General features: G+C 41.8%; 1 protein-coding gene across 2 annotated transcripts in view; it reads left to right on the forward strand.

Annotated features, from left to right (window-relative positions):
- The window catches only part of TPD52L1 (TPD52 like 1), a 100,810-nt gene that overhangs the window by 51,592 nt on the left and 35,899 nt on the right, over positions 1-13,319 (forward strand). For both annotated transcript variants that reach the window (XM_030316265.1, XM_030316267.1), the window contains exon 2: positions 12,162-12,277. In XM_030316265.1, the coding sequence (XP_030172125.1) occupies positions 12,162-12,277 (116 nt within the window). The remainder of the gene's footprint in view (positions 1-12,161; positions 12,278-13,319) is intronic.

The following is a 13,319-nucleotide window of genomic DNA, read 5'->3' on the forward strand; positions in this document are numbered from 1 at the left end:
TGTCACCCCCACCCCCACCCCCGTGGGACTTGGGTATAAGTGGCACAAATCTGAACATGATGTTCATGCTGTTCGCTGTGCTGTGCACTTCTGATCAGGAATCTTGGGTCCTCTGCTAGCATCTAGAAAACTAGCAGGCTAACTTGTTAGATTATGATTTGGATAAAATCTGAGACCTTTTATTTTGCCAGTGTGTTTCTGGAGACAAGATACTATATGTAACACACCTGGGACACACCATGTGGTTGAAAAGAAAACATTTATTCTACTTCTTCCCTTAATAGAGTAATTGAGCTACTGAGAGAAAGTTCTCACGGTGAAAGCAGCATTTATTCCCTTTTTGATATGGTTTCAGTGTCAGGGCACATCCTTTGTCTGGTCTTGGGATATATTTTGATGAGATTTTGAGAGAGGGATCCCAAAATGTTCGAGAACAGAAGGTTATTCTTCTGCCTGCTTGCACTGGAGAGTCTGGTGTTCTTCACTAACTTCTCAAGGCCAGGAGGTATCACAACGAGAGCAGCTTGATAGCAATTCTGTAGATATTTGATTAGGATTGAGCTGTGATAAGGAGAGGTAACTGGCTCATCTAAGATGGTTATCTGTGGGAGGAAAAGGGTTGGGGCCTGGGGAAGAGGAGAGAAACTGCTGTCTCTCAGAGAATCTGAAGGAGAAGATGGAAGAAACTGTCCCATTAAAAAGGACTGTAGTTCCCAAGAGGGATCAGCAGAGGGGAGAGTGTCACCCTTGCAGTCCTTTGAGCTTCTGTAGTCACTTTTGCACACGTGACTGTGGCATTCAGGTGATTGATCCTAAGTCACTCTTGAGAGACGTTTTCTCATCAGTGGCTCTAGGCACAGCTAGCACATTTTGGTTTTAGCTGTGGTCCACCCTCACACCATCATGCTAGGAGTGCAGGACTGCCAAGGTGAACGAAGCTGGCTTTCTGCCATTCACTAGTTTACATTCTGGTACAGGAGGTAAGGCATGTCGTGCGATAGACGCAACACAAGGGGGAAAACATAGACACTGATACAATGCAGTGTGAAGAAGAGGCTAGTGCTGACATCATTGCTGAGGGAAAGCATGGGCCCAGAGCCCTCATGGTCTTCAGAGTCCACTCCAGCTTCTCGCTCCAGGCCCTTTAGTCTGACCAAAGATGGCACTATGCAGTGCAGAGAGCCTTTATGTCCAGAGGGCAGGAAGGAGTGGGCAGGCCCTTGGCCGTAGCTTAAAGCCAGTAGGAAACTCCTGAGCACTTCCTTTAGGCTCTCAGAATCTCCTCTCTACCATGTGCCTCGTCTCTGACACAGCTTATTTCCCAGACACAACCTTGAACTTTGGGACTGGACTTTACCTGTGACAGGCATCTTGGAAAACAACCTAACTTATTTTAGATACTTGGCTTTAGTCTTTTCCTCTGGTAACTCCAACACCCCTCGTGGCCACATAATGCAAAGGAACCGTGGTTCTGACTTGGCCAATGCTGTCAGGAGGCCCTAGTTGTGAAGAGGCAGGCTTGGTAAGTTCAGCCCCAAACACTGGAGTAGAGAACACCCATCTGTCATTTCTCAGGGCAGGTAAAGAGAACACACTCCTAAAGACAAACCCACAGTTGGGGGGTGGATGACTCAGGAACTCTAGGAATCCAGTCTTTTACCCTCACCTCCAGGAAATTACTGGATGGTCCCTCCAGACACATTCAGTGCAGTCCCAGAAATATCTCTGGCTCTTCTGGTTTAGCCTGGATCCCTGTGCTTTTCTCTATGCATGCACAAGGATGTTTCCAGATAAACTGTGGAAAAGCCAAACTTGAAGGGCCAGATCTGCCTTCAGAATCCAAATAGAGACCCTAGCCCAACAGTTGCCAGTTACAGTTGCACCTGTCTCAGGAAATCCTACTACTTGAGACGATGCTGCTGGCCTGGTGTGGCTGGGCGACTGCTGTCTCCTCCTTGCCCTCTGAGAGTGATGGGGGCTGGGCTGTGGATTAGCAGAGGTTAGCCTCCCAAACCATTTATGTCAGAGAACATCTTAAAGACAGTACAAATGACAAAGTGAATGACTTTAGGTTTAGAGAAAGTTTGGGGCAAAAATGATTTATCAGACTTTTAATGAATTGATTTTGATGTTGTGGCAAATCATTGAAATCATGGAGTTAAAATTTGGTAGAGAGTGCATAATGATCTCTCTTTTCCCTGAATTTGATAATATTATTGTCTCTGTTTAACTCAGAGTTTCTGTGCATGAAAAAGAGAAAGAGACATTTGGGCTAGCTCAAATGAAAAACGAGGTTTATTTTAAGGATAAAGAGAAATCTCATGGAAATTCAGAGTCAGAGGAGTTACCTCAGGACAGGCAGGTTTCTACGTTCCATGAAAGCAAAGAGCTGCACAGCACTCGGTAGGTGTTCAGTATTTGTTGAATGAATAAACATGTGACCAAAGGCAGCGCTGAGGAAGATTTAGGCCTACTCTCTACTAATTCTGCCGGTACCTGATTTAATCTGATTCTACCAATCCATCCTTTGTCTCTTAGTTTAAAGTCTCGAGAGAGAGGAATCCAGAGGCTACTTCTGAGGCAGATGTTCATCCTAGTCCATTAAGCAATGGCCAGAAAGGGTAACGCCACATGGACATAGGCTCCTTCTAGGAAGTGGGCAGAAGGATGAGCAGAGCATGGCGTGAAGATTTAGGTTTCCCTAGGGCATTGGCTTTGTGTGTGATCGTGTACTACCATGTACTGGTGGTGTTACTTAAGGTATATATGTGAGGGGCTTGTCTCTGGAGTGAAATTTTTTTTAACATGTTGAGGACAGAGTAATAACATATATTCTTTCTCTCATAGCGCTTGAATTTTATAACTAACTCTGATCAAGGAAGAATTTCACTCAAGTATGACCCAACTGGGTGCTAACGTGTGCTGACTGATTATTATTTACCAGATACTGTGCTAGTTATTTTTGCAAAACTCTAACTCCTGACAACCTACTTTTGTGGGCAGACATTATTATCCCCATTTTACATATGAAAAGACCACGTTTCAAACTATCACAGTCCAGAGTTGAAAGGGGGTGGAGCTGGAATTTTTCCTAAGATTGGTTTGTCCCCAGAAGAGGATTCTTCCCAATATAATATACCTGATGAATCGTTAATCAGAATACTGGGATGAATTTGCCAAGACGAAGGCTAGTCTCTTCCATAAGCCATGAATTAGTCAGCTAGAGAAAAAGAGGCTTAAGGAGCATAAAAACCAGGTAAGTTTGTAGCTGTGGATTGCATATAGGTTTGGGCAGACCAGCTCTAGATGCATTATGGGATCAGTTGGGGACCTTTGATAGGGTCTGCTTTCAGATGAGATGAAAAAAAGATGAGAAGAGAAAGTTGTCTGAAAAAAAAAATCAAGTTGCAAAATGGTGTGATCTCATTTTTAAATACATAGATATATCTAAATATACACATATATAAGATATATTCAATTTTATATGTATATACCTTTGTATCAGATTTTTCCATAAGATGTTAAAAGTTTTAAGATACCTATTGTTTTATATACTACTAAGAAAAAAAAAAGACCACTAATTAATTGTAAGACACCATTGATTGTCAGAAGCATCCCAGTTTCAGGGATGTTAAGAAATGGTGGGGGGGGGGGGAGTGTGTATTGCAATATAAGAAGTGATCTAGAAAGATGTGCATGAAGGTTTTATGGTGGTGATCTCTGGAGAAGAGAGCATTATTTATCTTTAATCATTGCTTGTCTGTATATGCAAATTTCTTATAAGCCAGCCCCTCCCTGCTCACTTCACCCTCACTCAAAGGCTAGAGGGAGGTGATCCCACCCCAGCAGAACCAGTTTTAAAATCTTTCGGCATGTCAGGCACTAGGGTCAAGCCTTGGTTTTAGGATGTGGGGGTGTAAAGTTCCCATTTTTCTTCTTAGCATGTGAGGCCACTGCCAAAACTCCAGGACAACAGGGAAACGATGTGATTCAATAATAGGCTACATACAGGTTGCTGGTAAATAAATGAAAAGGAGTTCCATGATGGAGGTGGATATAATACTTAGGTTTTTGTGGTCGGTTTAGTAAATGTGCAGAAAGGATTCTAATGAATAAACTTGTTCTATTATGTCTTTAATTTCTACCTTCCTTGAATTAACATGTATTAGTTTTTGTGCACTTAAAGGTAGCCATAAATCCAACAGTGAGATTAACTCAGTAGTTTTTCCCAGAGAGAATAAATGGAGATACTTTAAATTTTTATGTTAAAAGAATGCCTAAAGTGATTTTTACCAAACATCATGATGAAAGTATAAGTAAGTAATAGACATTACAGGCTTAAATGTATTATTTAGACCAGTGTGGATTTTTATTTATTTTATTGCATTCTTTCTTTTTATTAAGTCCTGGAATAATTTTATGTTCTTTTTGAAAATATGCACTTTTCTTCCTTTGCTTGGTTACATAGCCATATTTATTTGTTAATTCCTTAATACAGGTGCACACACAAATAACATGCAAGATTATTTTACTATTTAAAAGAAATTCTGTAACTTTTATATATTTGCCAACAGTGCAGGATATGGTCACTGATCTGAAATCATGGTTGATATTTTAACTCCTAGCTGTCTGTGCTGTTGTAATCACGTGCATGAAGCCATGACCTGATGCACTGGAGTGCTCAACAGGATGCATTAAAAGTATGTTGATGCCAGTGGGTGATTTCATGTCAACGTTGCAGGAGGCATTTTAATCCAAAGCTCATTTCTTGATTTATACTTGTCATCATTTGTTTACTTTTCTTAATATGGTTGTAGGACAGGGAAGTGCATAGGCCCTGGAGCAGACTAGCCTAACTTAGAAACCAGCAACTTGCAACTGATTCAGACCCTGAACTCAGGTTTCATAAATGAGGATCCCCATCAGCAAGGCTGGGACCAGCCCACAGTCACCACTCCATTGGATCTGGTTGGGCATGTTATGTCATTCAACCCTACGTGTAGGACTTACTGAGTCATCATGGCCAGTTGTAGGTATAAAGAAAGCAGGCATATGGTAGCATTTGACAAGTACCTTAAGACCTACCTGCTTCCCAAAGATGGACCTAGCCAATGGAGACACGCAATTCCTGCATTATAGTCAGACCTGTGGATATTTGTTACCCTTATTAAAGTGTCTGTATATTGTATTGCATATAAATGAAAGTAAAATGCCGTCTTTTGTGCAAAATACTCCTGTAGCAGGATCAGAAAGTGTATTCACACTCTGTGTTGTACATATGTATGCTGGCTTATTTATTTACTTGTTTGTTTATTTATTTATTTATGTATTTATTTACCCACATCTACCCAATCTGGGTTGGAGTCCTTGGGCACTGGGTAGTAGAGAAGAAAAATAGGTTTAGTCTATTCCAATGGAATAATTCTTAAAACCCCTTTAAATAATATTCAGTTCTTCAGTTAAATTGCCCTCTAGCTCAGATTTCTCTTTTTTTTTTAATCCCCCCTTTTCTTTTTCCCTGACTTAAGGAGGTATCTGGTATGTGGAAACAGGATGGATCCATGCAGTGTTTTGTATTCTCTGCTGGCCCTTCCACTGGGACTGTGACATCCTCTTGTGCTGACATTTTCCGCAGATATTACCCATGAGCTTGTTTTCCTCAGTTGGGTTTTAGCCCAGTAGCCCTTCCAGGCTGATTCAGCCTCACTTTGGTTCTCATTGGTGGCAGGTTTTCTCCTCCTCCTCTATCCAGACCTCTCTCCAGAGCCAGTAACCCCAGCCCCAGCTGCAGGGGCACCAACCCCTTATCAAGGTGACAAGTTTCTCCCTAAGTACTCTGGGGGGTTCTGGCCCCCATGCATAGTTAACTGACTGCATAAGGTGATTTGAAGAACTAAACCCCAAGGGCTGGTGCCTGGCCTCCAAGCAGATTAAGGTCCGTTTACAAGGATGTGGCTGTGCTCCAGGTTGGTGTGGGATAACCAGAAAAATATATTTTTTAGAGCCGATAAAGGAGATTGGGGCAGGCTTCCTGTACCAGTCAGGGACCACGAAAGAAGCAGATGGATGGCATGCTCGAAAGGGGTGCCTCATTCAAGGGATTTGAGTGAAGGGACTATTCAAAGAATAGGGGAACCAAGAGGGGGGTGTAGAAGCACCTCAGAACAACAGCAGTGGGAAGTCCATACAATCTGTAGGCTGGAGGAGAGCATCCGATTCTAGGAACTTGACAGGCATTGAGCTGTAGAAGAGGACTCCCTAACAGAAATCATAGTCTCTGATAGTGAAAAAGCTGAGGCTGCACAGTGCAGCCTGGCAGGGAGGGAGGCAGTCCCTACCCCTGTCTTCTGCTCTGCAGTGTCCCGCTGGGGCTCCCCACTGGCCAACGTGGAAGGGTTAGGGAATCGTATTGGTGTATTCCTTAGGTCAGTCTTCCAGGGCACAGAACAGAGTGGAGAGGAGGAACGAGGGGATCTGGAGGTGCAAACAGAATCTCCATCATTCTGGGCCAAAGCCCAAAGAGAAAGATTGAACATACACATTTCACTTTCTTCTTCCTTCCTTTTTCCCACCGTCTCCAAGGAATGGAACAGGAGACATGTATGCCCTTAGTAAATTCTAATGCACTCTGTACCTAAGGGAACTCCCTTGCCTGGGTGTCCTGGGCTTGGCTTCTGATGATATATGAAGAGGGAAATAAAAATATGAAGAACATCCTCTCCTTAGGAAATCGCCCATTTTGCCAAGCTTTTGTCTCTCTGGAAAACCCAATTTCAGATGCCAAGAATTTAAATGTGAATCTTTTCCGATGTTTCTTTTGCTCCTCTGCCCCACTTCAGACAGGTGGAAGCCTTAGACCAACTAGGAAAATACTATATTCTTGGGGAAGCAAAAGAGAATATAGCACATTAATATTTTTTTAAACTAGCACCCCCAATTTCACCAATATGCAGCTCTGGCTCATATGGAAATTAAAAACTTCTATAACATTTTCACATGTCTTCTCTTATTTCACATAATTTACTCTTAACAATGATCCCATAAGGTTATCAGTTTTACAGATGAGAACACTGAGGTCAAGTGTAGTCTGTAGTTAGTGGCAAACCCACAGATGGTAGAATTCCAGATCTCCTGACTCCCTGGAAAAGGGGGCCTATGCCAGCCAAGGGGGGCATAGTTTGCACATTTGGAAAGAGAACCAAATTCATGAAGTTGTCTATATTCATAACGTACTGGTGTCTGCTAAAAATTATGTTTCTTGAGTGATTTTGTCCACTGATAACTGCTTTTATTAAAACTATGCTTTTAATCGCCTCTAAAACCTGCTTCCATAGTAACTAGGTCATTTTATACTCATGCTGCCCTGTCACATTCTCATCTGTCACTTGGTGTCTCTTATCATTTGCTTTTATTTTTCCTCCCCATTCTGACTCACTTCCACTGTGAATCACTTCTTTATTCAACTCCTCTTTCATCTACTCCTAGATTCTGGAATTATCCTCTGACCTCATAATTTGATTACTGCCTTCCTAACCCGGTGAGTTGAGCATATTCTACTGGAAATAGCCGGCCCTGTGCTTCTTTTGTTTGGGTTTGCATGGCTCCCTGCGCTGAGCTGTGTGACTCAAGAACACCCATTGGAAGAGGATGCAGCAGGGAAATAGGAGCAGAAGTAGGAAAAGAAGATGGGGACTTGGCATTTAATGTCAAACAAGAGTGAAGAAGGTAACTGGCCTAATTAGACCCGAAGCAACAAGGAACGTGGTTGTGAGTTGTCTTGAATGGCTTCGTTCTGGGAGTGAGACTTTGAAGGATCCGTGATGTTGCCGTGGACTGGCACATGTGACAGATCAGAGCTGAAGGCTGGCGCACAGAATCTCACTGCATAAGGTCTATGTTATTTTCCCCTGAAAAGAAGAAGCTACCCCCTGGAAAGCAAATTCCCTCTTTCCCTAAATCCACTGGAAGTTTCCCAGTTCACATATTGTCAATTAAAATGGATTTTGAATTGTGGTTTCTTTCTAGACTGTAAGAAGATACTAAAGATGTTTGATTCCTTGAGAAGTCTAAGTACCTGGCAGTACTGTGTGTAACCTGACATGTGTCCTCTCACACTGTCAAGGGAGGGGTAGATTGAGAATTTGTGTACCAGCTAAGTTTAAACAGTAGCTGTTTAGTTCCTGGACCCAGCTGAGTTAGGGAGACAAGAGTGTCTTAGAGGTTCCTACAAGGGCTCTTCTTTAACCCTAACCCCCAGGGCAGGGGGCTGCTTACCTTCTGGGCCCATCTCTTAACTCTGTGCCTGGAATTGCTGCTAGTTCTTGATAAAGGCAGTTCTACAACATTGACTGAAAATACATCGGCCACATCATAAACATAAATATTTACTAGTGGGGAGGGAGGCACCAGGTGGCACCTGGATTTCGGCTCAGGTAGTGATCTCACTGTTGATGAGTTCAAGCCCCACATCCAGCTTCCTGCTGTCAGCACAGAGCCTGCTTCAGATCCTCTGTCCCTATGTCTCTTTGCCCCTCCCCAACTCTCTCTCTCTCTCTCTCTCTCTCTCTCTCTCTCTCTCTGTCTCTCTCTTGCCCACGCACACACCCTCTCTCTCTCTCTCTCTCTCTCAAAAATAAATAAATATCTAAAAAATATTTACTAGCAGAAGTGACCATTTCCCCCCTCTTTCAATGACCTACTTAACATTGCTGTACTAAGAATCTACAGATATTCTCATAGGTTGCTGATGTTTGCATAAAACTGACACAGTCTTTCTGAGAGATAATTAGGCAGTGGTTTTCAAAACCGTCATGCTCTTTGCTTGGGTGGCTTGGTCGGTTAAGCATCCAACCCTTGGTTCTGCTCAGGTCATCATCATCTTGCAGTTTCATGAGTTTGAAACCTACGTGGGGTCCTGTGCTGGCAGCGTGAGGCCTACTTGGGGTTTTCTCTTTCCCACTCTCTTTCTACCCCTCTCCTGCTCTCTCTCTCTCTCTCCTTCTCTCTCCCCCCTCCCCCACTTGCACTTATCTTTGTCTCTTTCAAAATGAATTAATAAACTTAAAAAAAATGTTCCTGTCCTTTAACTCTGTAATCCAATGTACAGTAAATCATCAAGATTTTGCCCAATGATTGACTAGGAAGATGTTCACTGTAGCTTCCCAGTAAACAAGATGAGTTATCAATCATACATGAGACAAAGTACTGGATAATCGTCAAAAATATATAAGTGTGGGGCTGTGTGTCTTTAGACAGACAGGATATTCATGATTTCCTATTGAATAAATCAAGTTCACAACAGTAAATGCATATAAATATATACAAGAAAATGTAGACATATGCATAGAAGAAATACCTAGTAAGGATGGACCAAAATGATATTTATTTCTAGGTAACGTGATTAACAGTAATTTTAATTAGTAATGGATAATTTTATTTTTCTATCTTCTACAATGAACACATATTACTAATGAAAAAGAAAATGATTTATTGAACCTGGCCTCTAGAGTAGGTAGATGGGACAAGAATCTGATGAACTTGGTTCAGCAGTATGCCACCTTCACTGATGTGTGTCGGTGTATCATCAGTGACACAAGGTGCTGATGGTACCCTGTTGATTCAGACCAAAGGATGTGGGTACAGGAGACTCAAGAGTAGGGTCAGCTTGAGAACTTTGCAGATCGTTTCATATTTTTACTCTCTAACAATTGTTCTAATATTGTAGGATAATTATTTATCTTTCTTTTTTGACTTGAGATCAATTTTTTTTGAGTTTTTATTTTAGAGAGAGAAACAGACAGAACATTAGTGGGGGAGGGGCAGAGAGAGAGAGAGGGAGACACAGAATCCTAAGAGGCTCAAGGCTCTCAGCTGTCTGCACAGAGCCCGATGCGGGGCTCGAACCCACGAACCGTGAGATTGTGACCTGAGCCGAAGTCAGAGGCTCAACTGACTGAGCCACTCAGGTGCCCTGAGATCAAATTTATTTTTAATTGTTTTATCAAGTAATTATTTATATACAAAAGTATGTTTACAAAATAAATTTAAAGTGTAGAAAATCTTCGTACACAGAAACTCAGTGTCCCAGAAATGGAACATTACCATTAACCCTATACAGACCCCGTGTAAGTTCCCTGTTCCCATTTACACGTACCCTCTCTCAGAGAAAACCCTTTTCCTGAATTATTTTTATCATAGTCTGTCTTTTCTTTTCTAAAGAACATTTTATTTAGGTTTGCATGTTTTTGGCCTTCATATGGATGGGAGTATACTTTATTATTCTTTTCCAATTTGTGTTTTTCTCTCAGTATCTTGTTTCTGAGTTTCATCCATGTAGTGTGTAGCTGTAGCTCAGTCATTTTACTGTTGTCATTCGTGCTGGTGTAAATGCACCAGGATATACTTGCGCCTTGTCCTGTTTGTAGACTTTTGCGTGACTCACAGTTCTTGCTACCATTAAAGTTCTTAGTAATGACCTGGTGCTCCTATATGAGTGTCTCAGGTATATACATACACAGGTGTAGAACTGATGGATGGTAGGGTATGTGAACTTACCAGATCATGTTAAATTATTTTTCAAGTCTTTTATCTCTCTTTATATTCTTGCCAGCAATATGTGCGAGTTTCCATCCTTCACATAGTCGTCAACATTCGATAATGTCAGACTTTGAACTTTTACTAAACCAGTGGGTGTGCAGTGATTTCATCCGTATTTCCCTGAACATTAGTGAGGTTGAGCATATTTTCTTGAGTTTGTTAACCATTTGTGATTTCTCCCCATAGCAAATCTCTTTTGGATGTTTTGGCCCTGTTTTTATTGGGTTATTTACATTTTTGAAACTGGTTTGTAGGAATTCTGCTTATTCTGGAAATGCATCTTTTACTAGTTAAACATGCAGGAGAGATCTTCCAACTAGTGGCTTGTCTTTTAATTTTCCATATAGTGTGCTCGATGAAGAGACGTTTGTAATTTTATTCATCCTTTTATTCATTATTTGCACTTTTTTGTGTCTTAAGAAGTCCCTCCTACCCAGAGGTTCATAAATCCTATTGTCTTCTAAACTGTTTATAATTTGATCTCTGTGAATGATGTAAAGGTATCCAATTTTACTTCTTCTACATGGATAACTATCTGCTTCAGGACAGTTTACTAAAAGGCCTTCCTTTCCCCACAGATGTATAAATGTCCTAATGAAACTTCCGTATCCGTGAGGGCCTATTTCCTGGGTCCTCCAGAGAACATACGTGTTTAAGTTACCCAGATGCCAAGGGCCTCAACTCGGGAATGTCTGTCTTCTTTCTTTCTTTCTTTCTTTCTTTCTTTCTTTCTTTCTTTCTTTCTTTCATTTTATTTTATTTTTTGAAGATAAGGCATTTTTCTCACCTAACAAGTTAGAAGTTGTGCTGTCCTGGGGGTCATTCTGTGGCACAACCATGTCATCAAGAACCCAGACACTTCCTTTTTTCCCTCTGCCAGAATCAGTTTGTCTGTGATGTTTCCTCCCAGCTGCTGCTGCTCCTGGTTTTGTATCCACATATTTCCACATCCAAAGTGGGAAAAAGTTAACAATACTCTCTATTCGAACTTCATTTGGGCCATCCACATAGTGTGCATTCAAGCACCCAGCTCACACACAGTCCCACTCGGGGTTATGGATGTCAGGGAGGCATTTTTGCCGTCCATTTAATGCTGAGTGTCAAGGCAGGCTACTTGCCTTGCCAGATCCCTGTGGGGAGCAATGGTATTTATTTCCAGTTCACCTTACTCTCAGGGTGCAGCTCTGAGGGGATGCGGATTTATGGACAAGTCTCACCTTAAACCCCTCTCCCTGGGTGGCCCTAAGCTTTGTCCTCTGCCCCCTGCACCCCAGGGGAGAGTGAAAGCCAAAGCTGGAATTCATCTGGGTGGCAAATGTGGAACTAATGAAAACTTCTTTTGTTTACACCTCTGGCTTCCCACTCTCCCTTAGTTCTTTGGCTTCGTATTATTCTTTACTTTCTTGGAAGTTCATCACACATTTAGAAAGATTTTTTTTTCTTGGAATATTTAGTTGTTTTTCAGCAGGAGGGTCAGTCAGGGCATCTAGTTCTCCAGACTGAAAACAGAAGTTGGCTAAATTTATATTTTAATTGCATTCTGTTTTTATCAATCTTGCCTAAAGGGTTGTTGGAGACGGAACCATTGCAAGGGCGAGATGAAGACGCAGTAGCCAGTGCGGACTTCTCTAGCATGCTGTCTGAGGAGGAAAAAGAAGAGTTAAAGGCAGAATTAGTTCAGGTATGTTCAGTAATCTTATTGTTGTTCTATCTCAGTATTTTAGGAGCTATTTATTGTTAGTTTTGTATACGTCCCATATTACAATTATGTTGTCTTTCATTTAATAAGATTTTTAAAAAATTAAGTTTATTTATTTTGAGAGAGAGAGAGAGAGAGAGAATGAGAGCGGGAGAAGGGCAGAGAGAGAGACAAGAGAGAGAATCCCAAGCAGGCTCCACGCTGTCTGCGCGGAGCCCAACCTGGGGCTCAATCTCACAAACTGCGAGATTATGACCTGAGCCAAAATCAAGAGTTGGGCGCTCAACTGACTGAGCCACCCAGGCGCCCCTCATTTAATAACATTTAATAAATGATATATTACAAGGTGATTACTTTTTTCTAAGGTGTTTTTATAATGCCAGTTGTCCATTACACTTTGGTTATAGTAGAAAAAGGAATGATTAAGCAACAACGATGAATAGGTGTAAATATGCACCTCTTATTCTTTTAAAGTTCACAATATTATGGGAACAATAATCACTTACTGATGGGTACAGGTGCAAGCTCCTTTTTAAGAGCAGTTCTTGCTTTAGGTCAGCAGCTTAGCTCAACAGATACTTTGAAGTGACTTATTTTTGTAATGCAAAAGCCAGTCATAGAAGCGACTGAATTTGTTGTGTACTCTTTTGCAGAAGAATAAAGCTCTGGGGGCAGAAAGGAAAACTATGATGAATCCAGGTTTCCTTAGCTCCTGCATAGTTGCTGTGGGCCTCTGGACGTAGAGGTGGGGAGAGTGCCTGGCTCATTGGGGATACAAGTTTTGTTCAAGCCATTTGTTTGCAGCACCCACTAACCCTTCAACGCTTTGCTAAGGAGCATTTACATTGGAGGAGGAAAGCACTGGAGAAAGGGAGCTTCTCAGGTAGAATAAACAATAGGGCAAGAGGGAAGAAGCCCATATTCCTCCCCATTTTGTGTCCCTGCATCATAGGAGAGAAAGTTCCTAGCCTAGCTGGAAGCAGGACTGTGGGCTCTATGCAGGCTGAGGACACAGCTTTGAACT

Source organism: Lynx canadensis, chromosome B2 (assembly GCF_007474595.2).
Source record: "Lynx canadensis isolate LIC74 chromosome B2, mLynCan4.pri.v2, whole genome shotgun sequence".
Taxonomy (NCBI): Eukaryota; Metazoa; Chordata; class Mammalia; order Carnivora; family Felidae; genus Lynx; species Lynx canadensis.